The sequence below is a fragment of the Trachymyrmex cornetzi genome, unplaced genomic scaffold (assembly GCF_001594075.2).
Source record: "Trachymyrmex cornetzi isolate Tcor2-1 unplaced genomic scaffold, Tcor1.1 scaffold406, whole genome shotgun sequence".
Lineage (NCBI taxonomy): Eukaryota > Metazoa > Arthropoda > Insecta > Hymenoptera > Formicidae > Trachymyrmex > Trachymyrmex cornetzi.
In genome coordinates, this window is record NW_017298811.1 from 314,842 (window position 1) to 328,207 (window position 13,366).

Sequence of the window (13,366 nt, forward strand, 5' to 3'; positions counted from 1 at the left end):
CGGTGACTCGGTAATAAATATATATACGGCCGATGAATCGCGCGATGGACGGTGAGGCGCGTGGCGCGTTTAAGAGTAATTAATAAGTAATAAGAGAAATCAGCGGCGCAGAGAATTAAGGATGGTTTTCAGCGACCGCGCCGGTTCTTCCCCGAGATTTCAGCGAGTGCGACACGGAAATCGGGGGAGTCTCTCTGTCCGATTCCGTGAAATTAAATGCTCGCGGACTCGTTTCGCGTCGGAGAGGAGACTCCGGGAAATCCGTCGAAGACGCGAACTCCGTCCGCGAATGTATTTCGCGATCTCGAAATCTCCTTGGAATCTTATAGATTTTTTATCTTATTGTTATAGGACAAAGAAGTTCCAACTGTCCGGAGCTTGCGATTGTGTGTTTTTATAATAAAGTGAAAATTACAAAGTGAGCAAATTATTCAGTAGGTGTTTACAATGGAATTATAAATATTCTGCTAAATTCGCTCACTTTTGTAATTCTCTCTCTTCCCCCCCCCTCTCTCTCCCACCCTCTCCCTCCCCCTCCCTCTCTCCTCCTCCCCTCTCTTTCTCTCTCTCATTCCTTCATCTCGTTTCAAGATACACGATAATTAATTGACTTCTTGGAAATTAGATTATGTATCTTGAAATTAATAAATTTGTTTATTGTGATTTTCATCTCGTCTCAGAATATACTATAATCGATTTGCTAGACCCTTTCAACAGAAGTAAAAATCGGAAGAAACGGCTGCAATCAGCAGAAAAAGCTGCTGCTTTGCAATTACTGTAACATTTAATACGTTTGTTTTATTACAATTAGATCAAGTGAAGAATTAAAAACAAAGATTAATTATATTAAAAAATTAATTTTACAATAGTCATAAAGCTGCTTTTTCTGCTGAATGCAGCTAACGTGATTCTAGGTAACAAGCACAGATGTTACATTTGAGAATCAATCATGTGATTAATTTTTTCTCTAGGACGGAAACGTGAAAAGTGAAAATATTTTTGTATATATTATATGTATCTACGTACATACGTACACCAAAATTTTCACTTTTCACATTTTGTTTTTGAGAAAAAATTATATGACCGATACACTCCGAACGAATTTTCCGCGTCATGCCGTAACCGAAGGAACACCAAGTCAAGAGAAAGTCAAAATGACTTTATTTTGACGTCATAAAAGTTAAAATAATCATTTTTTGTTACAAAATTGGACTGTTTATTAACGTTAAGAATCAGAATAAGGTCATTTTGAATTTCTGTTGACTTGCGTGTTCCTCAGGTGGGAACTTTCAAACGAGATATGGCCGATTTCACAGAAATGACGACGGTACATTCCGTCCTCTCATCCTATATAGATACAACAACGAGGGAAAAATTCCGCGCGCGTCCCCGTCCGCCCCGAGCGACGGATCCGACCGTGAAACAGCAATCGTGACCGTAGATGACTCGAATGACTTGCAAATTTTGCCCGCTCGCAGCCCGCCGCGCCGGCTCGCCTCGATCTCGCGCGTAATCAAGCGAACGGTACTTCTTCGCCGCGCGCTTAGCCGAGTCAGCTGTTCCGCATCCGGAGTCTGGAGAAGCCGAATTGGTTGACCGTTCGATGGGACGGCGCGAGATACCGTCGATTAATCGCGGCGATTTCCTCGCGGGTATATCCGCGGCAAATGAAACGGAATTTTTTATTAGAAATGAGAGGAAGACGGCGAGCGCGATGCTGCGTTACCGAAGAACCAAAATATATCCATAAAATGCCACCGACCATTATTTATGACATGTTCATCGTGATCGATGGGAAAAATTAATGAGGAAAAATAATGATCTCCCGTGAAAAGGTTAAAAGAATTATTTTGAAATTTATGTCGTTTTAAGTCACGTGGATTATCGTCACCGTTTTATTCGCATCGAATAGCTATCGAGGCGAATTTAATGCGATAGATGATGATAAGAGATTGCTGACAAAGAAATGAAATTATTCTGGCAATTCTTGGAGTACAGGCGATTCAATTTTGAGCGTGTCGCCCTCGTTTGGTCGAAGTCAAAACCCAGAGAACAGTTTACATGATAATTTCAGTCGGTACAACAATTTATATTTTATAATACAGGGTGTCCCAAAATTCCGCAGCGGAATGAGCTTAAGATTGGTTCCGCTCTCGTTCCGCATTATGTTATTCCGCTGCATGGATTTGTACCTTAAGTGGATAATGTCTATTAAGCCGCGTATATACACTACTCAATAATCAGCACATAATATTTAAAAAATACTTAAAAAATATTTTTTAAATATTTATTTAATGTAAAAATATTAAATAAATGTTTAAAAAATGTTTTTTTAAATATTGTGTGCTGATTGGGTAGCGAATGAACAGCGAACGCGAACGTTCGGACGTTCAGGGACAGGGGTTCTATTCTTGAAAAGAAACGTATATGAAATATTCTAGGGAAATACTATAATATACGTAACGTATACTGTAGCATTTCCCTAGACTTTCGCATACGTTTCTTTTCAAGAATAGAGCCCCTGGCCGTGTTTTTATTCTCGAAAAGTATTGCATACGAAAAACTAGGGAAATACTATAGTATGCGTTACATATACTATAGCATTTCTCTAGTTTTTTGTATGCGATACTTTTCAAGAATAGGTACAGAATTTGCAGCAATACTGCTGCAATAACGCTGCAATATTGCTGCAACATGCAATATTGTTGCAATGCTGCAGCATTGTTGCTGCAACTTTTGTGCTGTAGGGGGGGGTATCGATCATATAATTTTTCTCTAGAGCAGAAACGTGAAAATTTTTATGTTATATGTATTATACACTGTTAAAAATTTCATGAAATATAATTTTAATATACTTTTAAGTTACACACACAATTTGAACTTAATTTCATGACATTACATTAAATTTAATGTATTTACAACTAAAAAGTATATTTGTATACATGTACATGAAATTTAATGTACTTTTCATAAAATTGTATAACTGAAAAGTACATTACACTTCATAAATTTAATGTACATGTTCATTAGATTTAAGTAACTACTGTAACTTAATTTTCAATTAAATCATTCATTACTTTTAATTTCGTTCATAACCACGAGCTTCATTTACATGTAAAGGAAGCTCATGGTTACATTTCTAACAGTGTATAAACATATACATATAGGGCTTGCTTTTTTGGCTGAACTTTTGCATCAGTTCATCTTTCTTCCTCTTCTTTCTTCCTGGAGAGAGAAGGAAGAAAGATGAACTGATGCAAAAATTCAGCCAAAAAGAGGCCTATAGTCAGGGCCTAAAAAGTTGCAACACCTTTTTTTTAAATGAGTTTCAGAATGCAGCTTACTCACGAGCGTTTGGTTCTTATTCATGGATCGACAAATAAAAACCAATTGCCCGGTGAATAGGCTGCATTCTAAAACCCATCGAAAAAAAGGGTTGCAACCTCTTAGGATCTGATTATACACGTACACATACAAGCGAAAAATTTTTCACTTTTCACGTTTCCGCCCTAGGGAAAGTCACACGATCGATTTCCAGATTCATAGATATTGGTACCTTTTTCTCGAACAATCGCGTCAAATACGGGCCGAATGTTCATTCGATCTTGAGTCGCTATCGCTGTAACCTCGCTTGAGACTGATACTTTTAAGGGCCCCCACACATTAAAAGGAATAGGGAACAGAGAACAGAGAATAAGAATTTCAACCTATCAGAAATCATGTATTGTGGAATACGCCGTGTGTATTTCACAATACATGATTTCTAATAGGTTGAAATTCTTATTCTTTGTTCTCTGTTCCCTGTTCCTTTTATTGTGCGGAGCCCCTTACTTGTAAAAAAATTAAAAGTGACGTAATTACATTGTGCAGTAAACATATAAAATTAGTTTAGTAAGTATATAGTCTTCATTTAAAGAGGAGTTTTCAATAATTTTACGACACAGATATAACATATGTAGTATATAAAAAAAGTTATGGGGTGATTCAGACGAACAATCAAACAGCGAACACGTGCTTTGCATGTTTACATCGCGAATTGTCTTTGATGTATCGCTTCATGAGGAAAGCAAGTCAAACGCGAATCGAATGTTCGATTTTAATTCGCTTGGTATTTATATCTGGGGTGTTTTTTCGTTATCTAACCAGAAACTACCACAGCTAAGGCTATCTTCGTCTTCAGAAATCAAAAGACGAAGATAGCCTTATGCCCAATTTCTTCCCTTCCAGATAAGTTGCGGATAACCTTGGGTGCTTTCCAGCAAGGGACACAGTCAGACACAGTGTAACACAGTGAATCATACGTCCTTGTTGTTTGCTTACGTTAAACAAGGATGAAACGATTCACTGTGTTACACTATGTTTGATTGTGTCCTTGCTGGAAAGCACCCCTTATCTAGGAGATATCTCCATTGTATTCTGGAAGATATCTCCTGGATAAAGTTATCTAGAGGTGAAGAAATTGGGCATTAGCCGTGGTTGCTTCTGGTTGAAAAACGAAAAAACGCCACTTCTGAACACAGTCAATGAATGTTCGCGATCGCGGTTTATTCGGTGTTTGTTCGCTTATAGGTGTATATTATACGCTGTTTTACATATAAATGTATACAGAGTGTTCACTTGTAATAACGTTTAAATCTATTGTTTTTTTGTTTCCTGTTTCTTGATTTCTCCCTTTTTGCGATCAAGAATTGTATGTCTAGCTACGTGTTACTAATTGTTTCTTCCAAAGTTTGTTGACTTTCATCTCGTACAATAGAAAACGAAAAATGGGATAAAAATTAAAAAAATAGCAAAATGCAAGAAACAGGACGCAAAAAGCACATTTGTGGAATAAGTTGTAAGAGGATCCTAAAGTCGTCTATATTATTCTCTATTGTCTCAATTATAGGCTTGTTCTTTTTAACTGAACTTTTGCATCAGTTCATCTTTTTTCCTTTTATCTTCAGGAGGAAAGAAGTAGAAGAAAGATGAACTAGTACAAAAGTTCAACGAAAAAGAACAGACCTTATATATGTTCCGCAAAAAAAATAATCGGAACCAGGGGATGCTCTGGTTTTTCTCTTCCCTTACTCCACCACTGTATTGTGGTTAGCGTAGGACTTCGCGATCTCTGCGTTCAGTTAAATACCGTCGTCGATTAGTGCACTCCCACTCAGCGAAGTAGAGTAATATCTTAGACTGCCTTAGAGAATATGTTCGCAGGGGTGGATTCTGGGTTGGGTTCGGCGGGTCAGTCGGAAGCAGGCGTTGCACGCACTAGTGCGTGAATACCACAGGGTGATAAACTTCGACTCGCGCGTGTTTTTCGACCCCCAGTGTATTCAGAATCGTCCCGAATACCACTCGGTACCGGGTAACTATCAGGATCTTTTGCCGTCGCGGTCAAATTACTGAGCCCTTCCGCGAATTAGGGAACTTCTGTGACTCGCGTTATAAGGGTAGTGCCGCCTCCGCAATCGCGTTCACTCTGCCTGACTCATGCCTCTGCTTTTATTTTATTTGTTTTTTTTTATATAATAAAGGCGCTGATCGCATCATGCTATACACTGAAAGAAAAGATTGGCTGCAGTCAATTGAAATCCTATATTGACATTACGGATAGGCTAACACAACCAAAAATTGGCTGTAGCAACCAAAACTTGGCTGTTGCAGCCAATTAAAAATGCTATGCCATATTTTACCATCTAATTTGCTGCAGCAGCCACTCTCTTTTTCAGTGTAGTTAATTCTTTTTCTTTTTTTTATTTTTTTATATAAATATATACATATTGAAAGAGATAATCCTGTCGCGTAAAGGCGACTCCCAAACCAAGGAATCTCAGTTTCTGCCCGGCCCCGATTCTCGTATCTCCTTTCTCACCGATTTATCTGATTTAAAAGGAGCTCGATGTTCCGCGTCCTCCGTCCCCGCGATGCTCCCTCAAGTCTAGAACGTGACAACTGGTAATACGACACATAATTTTTGTATAACAATTACTTTTTCCCCCTTTTACTGATTCGAAAATCCTTTTCCAGAATTAAACTATACGCATTAATAGTACATGTTTGTGAGGTAGAATTTATGCTGCAAAACGGCAAAAAATTTCGAAATTGATCGATGTCTTTACCATTTCTTAGTCCAATATGACGCTCCGGAGCTGTTACATCGTGACAACATTTGCTTCATATAAAAGCTGTGCAATTTGTATTTACGAAATAGTAGTCCACAGATTAGTAATTTGCATGAAAAAACAACGTAGAATTCTTAAAATTGGACTTAAACGTCTAATTAAAACGTTATTGTTATATGAAAATTTATGTGGTGCGTAAGATATTGATGTAGTAGTATGTATAGTGATGTGTCGATGATACGTAAGTCGTTTGTGTAAGTGCATATTTTATAATATGCAACTAATCGTCTTTAGGATCCCCTTAAAGATAGATTCTTGAAATTATTTTGAAACAAAAATTCTAATAACGTCTTCATTGAACACTCTGTGTATTAAAGAAAAAGAATTATCGATACAGCTCGAATTATTCGCCATGTACTACATATATAATATCCCTCTTGGAAAATCGGACGAGAGAATAAAACGATATATTTCTATTAAACCGATAAGATATTTCTAATAACAATATTAACAATTTAACATTATTCTTTTATTAATGATATTAAATCGAATTAAGCAACTTTTTTTTTATGAATTTTCAAATTAAGCAATCATTTTTCGTGTAAACTATCCTTGACATTTCTTCCAATATAACGAAATTTAGTTTCCACCATTGTCCAAGTAACTCAATTAACATGTATAATATATGTCAAAATTCAAAAAAACTTTCATTAAGGGACCGGAATCCATAGTCCGGTCTTAATCTCAAGCAATGTCTTAAGATGCTAATACGGCTCTCTGATTGGTTCAAGTACTAGCTTAAGACCATCTCGAGTCTTGAGCAACATCTATGAATTCCGTACTAAGTCTCAATCAAAATTACGTTATCTTCATTTTATCGAGCGTTGCTAATCGAATGTTACCTGAGTATATATTAATTAAATTTTTTTAAAATTGCTGAAAACAAGATATTTTTCCCTCGTCACAATATTATTCTGAGAGAGAGAGAGAGAGAGAGAGAGAGAGAGAGAGAGAGTGAGAGAGAGAGAGAGACATCTAACAATTATTTTACAATTTATTTGCACATTTTTAGTCTAATTGATTTTATACAGTTTGTCTGTAATTTACGATTTTTTACTATTCTCAACTATTAAAAAACTTAACTATTAGAAAAGGAAATTATTTATAAAGTGAACTAAAAACCCAGATAGCACATCTGATCCATTTTTTAACTCGAAGTGTACTCACCTTCTTAAATTTTTTATGAGTTAGAGTAATCTGTTCGAAATGAATTCGATCAAAAATATATGTATACAAATACATCTATTTGTATATGTTACTCTTAATAAAAATAATATTTAATTTGCATAATTATCAAAGTATGATTTATTCTTATACAAAATTAAGAAATAGAAAAAGACTAGAAAAAGAATGTAAGTACTTTTTGAATCTGAAAGAAGAGCTCATAATTGGTGACGTAAAAGTGAAATCTTTTGGAACTGTTAGACCAGTATTCATAGTCAGATCTTATATTCAAGATCGTCTTAAGTACGGTCTTAAAAAGTCACGAATCAATCAGAAGGCTGCATTAGCGTCTTAAGATATTACTTGAGATGGTCTTGAAATAAGACTCGACTACGAATACCAGCCTTAGGCCCATTTTCACAATATATGGTTACCTAAAGATTAAAGGTTACCAATGAAATTCATTCACGATCGGATCTTAGAAATACAGTCAGAATAGAAATGAAACAAAACAGGAATTCGTTTCGTAAATCGGGAATAAAAAGAATTCTTTCCGTGCTATCTGGGGAACTTCTTCACGATACCTCATATAAGTTTTTTTTCAAATTGAGAAAGCAGTCCGTTTTCGATGTATCATTCTGCGAATTGTCATATTTTGTATATAGAATATCGATCGTATTATATTAATAATTAATAAGACATATTTCAACAATCTCCAGAATAAATTAAATACTAGTCTGATACAATTACAGTCGGATACAGGACTCTGCGGTTTGATTTATTGTACTATAGAGAATAATCGCAATAAAACTTGACGTCTTCTCGTTTTTTTGCACACAAATAAGTAATATATTCTGATAGCTCCCCTACTCTCGTCAATATACAAATATTCAAATGAGGGAATCGGCTGATTTCAAAAGGCAGTATTTTTTTTTAAATAGCATCGTACGTTTCGCAAAATCTCTTTCAAATCCTCCACATAAATCTCCTCGCGATCCTCGATCCACATTACATTTTTACGTTTTCCGGAATCTGGACTTGATCATTAATTCTATTTGTGTAGTGTGCATGTCCGTTTCACCCAATGTAGAGTCTAACTTTTAATCGCTCTTTATTATACTCTTCATCTTTTTCTTAGAACCGAAATAAATTAGTTATCTATACATTGATGGAAATGGGCATTACAGGCCTAGATTAGAGGAATTTTGCAATTTATATATTATATATGTGTGTGTCATTGCAGTTCCTTCTAGTTCTTTAAAACTGTAATGAATCCGTTCATGTACTGTCATATGCAGAAACGCCATGTGAATCATTTCCTCCGAAACTTTAAATTGTGTCAATTGAATTACGTATCAGGGAAATGTATAAACATCCGCTTACGGGGAGGTAGCAAGGAACTTCCTCCTGTCGACTCTTCATCAAGGTGCAGTGATGATAGGCGAGAAGAGAAGGACAAGGGTGACAAAATCGTACTCTCTGAATTCTTCGGCGTAGAATTTCGCTCTTAAAGAGTGAAAATTGTCAGTCTTGAAAAGGAGTAACTCAATTTTTAATCTTTAAGAGTGAAATTCACTCTAAAAGTTTTAGAGAGTATAGGTGACTCGGTTAATTATCACACTTATGCCCGTTTCCACCAACGCAAATTAACTTTAATCTCGGTTCAACTAACTCCTTGTCTTTTTCTAGTTCTAAAGGTTAGAAAAAGACGAAGAGTAAGTTGAACCGAGATTAAAAGTTAATCTACATTGGTGGAAATGGGCATTAATGAATTGTACACAAAGGTACGGACATTTCCGAAAAGATCGTCGAGTATGCGAATAGGGCGTTTGCTATCGACGAGGTGTTCAAATTCGAGACATTGGACATTCAGATAAAAGATTTGCCCGAGAAATACATCGCCGAGTTCGACGTCGTGTATTCGTTTCCTGTTTTGGATTTTTGCAATGATATCCGGTAAGGAACTTTTCATCTCGTACCCAAGTAACATGTGATTATCATGGTAAAATCAAGATAATATTATCTTGACCACCATTTATATATACATGAACTCTTGATAAGAGTTATTAGGATATGACTTCGACCCCAAACTCTTATTAACTTATATAATCAGCGGCTAACTTGATCTCAAGACAAAATTTCTAATATTCGTTGTTATTTTTTTTTCGAAACGTTAAACATAATTCTATTAATTAATTGTAATAATTAAATAATTTACTTTTGTTTGTATTATTTTAAAAAACAGTACTAATTAAGTTAATCGAAGTTTGGTTGAAATCATTCTGAAACTTTTCATCAAGACGTTATATAAAGTTTTAGATGACATCTAAGATTTGACGAGTCATCTTGATTTTATTATCATGACAATCAAGTGTTATAAAACTTGCACGAGATAATCCTTCGAAGTATTTCCCTACTTCCGTAACGCGATAAAACTCATTTCGAAAGTAAAACTGATTCGAGTTTCACATGTTGACTTAATACCATTGCTCGAGAATGTAATATAGATTGCAGATTCTAGGAAATAATCACGTTTCTCTGCTGGCAGACAGGGATTTGAGAACATTTACAATATACTTCGACCTGGCGGGACTTTCTGTATGGTATGGGTATTTTCTCACGAAATGTTTAAAATTATTGAAATTATGGTAGAGAACAAGCGCTTTGCATCGTATTTGTACGTGAGTATCGCTGTTTAAAGCTATTTTACAGTTATAACTTTTCTGAGTTGCTAATCGTTACGCTTTGTTTTCACGTGGGACATGAAGAAATACAACGTGCCGTTTCTAGATACGGACACGCCTCACATAGTGTTAAAAGAATTACTTCGGAGCATCGGATTTACGGTTTACTACTGCAATACCCAGAATGTGAACATCGATAGTCTTTGCGATACATTGCGTAAGTATTTTCATGCCCGTTTTTACCAATGTAGGCCAATTTAATCTTTAACTATCTTACCTTTTTTTAATTCTAAGAATTAAAAAAAGATGAAGAGAGAGTAAGTTAAACCAAGATTAAAGTTAATCTATACTGATAGAAACAGGCATGAAATTGTGAATTTGTGTCGTTTACGACATAAATTTTTTGCCTTAATTGAAGAAAATATAAATTCACATTAATTTCATTACTCCTCTTTTCGTGATTTTAGCATTCATTATTATGTCTGATTTTTCATTTATGTACGACATGCCATCTGATCGAGCGAAGAACTTCAAGAAGGAGTTTATAGGCGAATACGTAAAAATGACGAAAGGAAAATACACGCATAATGATAAATCGCTGACGATGGACACATACAAAGTACTAATAGTGAACGCACGAAAAACCTAGAATAGATAATAATCATGTATGAGTGATATCGTGTAATAATTACGTGTATGTATTATTTGAATTATTTGTAGAAAATTCATTATTGGCCGATTTATTATTATATACTTATTAGTCAAATATTGTACATTTATAGATAAAAGATAAGAGAAAATTTGGTTGTTAAATTTAGAGGAAATTGAGAATATTCCAAGCAGAGGAACAAGTCACGAAAATGTCAAAATGATATTAAAATAAATCGGAAATGATTGAAAAATGACTTTTAATTATCATTTTGGAGTCATTTTGACACCATTTTGATATCATAATGATTTGTTCTTCTGCTTGGAATGCTTTCATTTTTCGCAATCACTCTTAACACTATTCGTTATCTAACAAAATTAAAACGAGGATGAGATGTGTGTGTACATATATATTATATAACTACGCTTTGAGATAATATATTTATTTCTTATTAATATGGAGTTTTCATCAACAATAACAGTGTAGCAGTAGGCGTAACAAGAGAGACGAGGTAGGTTACGAGGAACCTATCCTAATGTCGTACGCCAACAAGTCACCGCGGTTGGAAGGGATCCTCGTGGCGTTTATTCCTTCGTTCTTCGTTCATCATATTTATGTGCTACGACGCCGAGCTATCGGTCGCTAATCGGAGGAGCCGGACGCGTAATCCAAATCGTCTCCTCCACGTGTAAAATCTTGGCTTAGCACGTTCATTTAATCCTCGAGTTACGTTATCGCGAAGCATATGCGGGCTTATCGGGCATGCTTCAAGCGATTCATAACACAAACACAACGAATAGTTATTCGAAGTGTCATGTTTCAAGACTAGAAGAATATTTCATATCGCTCTTGATATTCATATTGATACTGGAAACTGGGATCTCTCGCTTTTCGTCGTTTTGCACCATCTCTGTTTCGCACGTGAAGTTGTAACATCGTGTCATTAAATGCACCAAGAAAGTAGAGTAGTAATAAGTTAAAAACGACCCGATAATTACGACTGCTCGAGGATTAAACTTATCGCCTTATGCGCATTACGGTTCGCATTTAATAATGTGCAGCGTCGAGAAACGAGGTACACGCCACGGTAACCCATTTTTTTGCAGTTATACGAAACGGAAGAGCCACATGCTATATTAATCTCTTATGATTAATTATTCCGTAAAGTCTAACGCGTTACATTACGTTATAGCCGATCCTTCCTTACCAAGTAATAAATCAAGACGTCGCATACTGGAAGGAAAACTTATAGCTGCAATAGCTGACGGAGATTTCTCGGTATTGTTTGTCGCGATTGTGCGTTGACGCGTTAAGGAGCACGGAGACGATGCAACTTAATAGTATAATAATTTACTTTCATTTCAAGTAAGAGTGTTAACATGCTAACAGTTTGCCAGTTTGGCATCACTGCAGTGTCTTTGTCGATATAATTTGATGGTAGATTGTCAGCAGAAACCGAGCAGAATTTATTATTTCCAAAAAAAAAAAATACATAACATATTCTATTTAAATGAAAATCATTTAAATGGAATATCGTTTAAATGATTATGAAATAGGAAATTTCTGCTGGTAATGCAATGTTCCATTAGCAGATTTTATTTCCGCTGACAGCCAATAAAATTTGTGGTGAAAATTACTTTGTGAAATCTATTTCTGATAAATTCAGCTATCTATGGAGACAAAAAATAAAAAAATTGCGTTATTGAAAATTAATATTGGAAATCGTTTTAAAGTGATAACTGGAGATATAATAAGCGCCGCAAAATTAATCATTCACGAATATAGAGCGATATTCGCTTTGCAAAGATAAACATTGCGGAGTAAACACTGGACAGCAGCATGCGAGACATTTGCATATTAATTCATCACTTAGCAGGATAGGATCCGTTCGTTCGACAATATCAAATAGTGGTATTACTTGGCAGGATTCCAAAATCAACGTAACAACAGTTCAAATTATGGCAGTGCTTTGTAGAATAATCTTATTGCCCGTTAGTGAGTGAATTAATATGATGCCATTAATCAACGCGATAATGATAATGAGTGAATCGATCGTGTGATAACTCAATCCGCCGTGAATGCGTTTCTCGGAACCTACAGACTCTCCTTTGTTCTAATTGGTGTATTCGTTTGCCCTCTTTCGTCTTTTCCGCGAGTGTTTTTCTTTTTTTTTTCCTTTTACTTATCTTTCGTCATCTATTACGTCGACTTACGACAATCTTACGATTTTCTTCGCATAAGTGATGCATTTCGGGCCGTACCCGTTCTCCCTCGCACCGTCGCGTCGCGTCGTCGAGAACACGAGATGCGCGGAGAAATGGTGGAAAGAGAAGAGCGAGTGCACTCTACGCGATCTCGGATATCGTACACTGGAAACTCATGTATCACGGAGAAAAACGCGTGGAATGTAGTATATCTTCATTTATCGTTATAGGCCGGCAATTCCAGATACATATATATATATACATGGATATATAATAAGTACAGCTATATTGCAATGAGATCAACACTTCGAAGAATACTTTTGATGGTAAACATTCAAAGAATAGTTGTAAGTTATCGAACGAGAGAGCACAGATTATTTATTTAATTAGAGTGACGGTTTCTCGGAAATTATTTTAAGATTCTGCTTATCATCCGTGTACATCTCTTTCCCTTCTCTTTCTCTCTCTCTGAGAATTGTTACGCTGAGATTACAT

At 35.7% G+C, this 13,366-nt stretch overlaps 1 protein-coding gene across 1 annotated transcript; it reads left to right on the forward strand.

Annotated features, from left to right (window-relative positions):
• The first annotated feature begins 1,300 nt into the window (after nt 1–1,300).
• On the forward strand, nt 1,301–10,667 carry LOC108764262 (juvenile hormone acid O-methyltransferase). Its single transcript, XM_018512402.1, has 6 exons — nt 1,301–1,327; nt 5,203–5,353; nt 9,119–9,290; nt 9,883–10,015; nt 10,103–10,235; nt 10,486–10,667. Exons 1-6 carry the CDS (start codon nt 1,301–1,303, stop codon nt 10,665–10,667), a joined length of 798 nt encoding a protein of 265 aa, XP_018367904.1.
• Nucleotides 10,668–13,366: the final 2,699 nt, after the last annotated feature.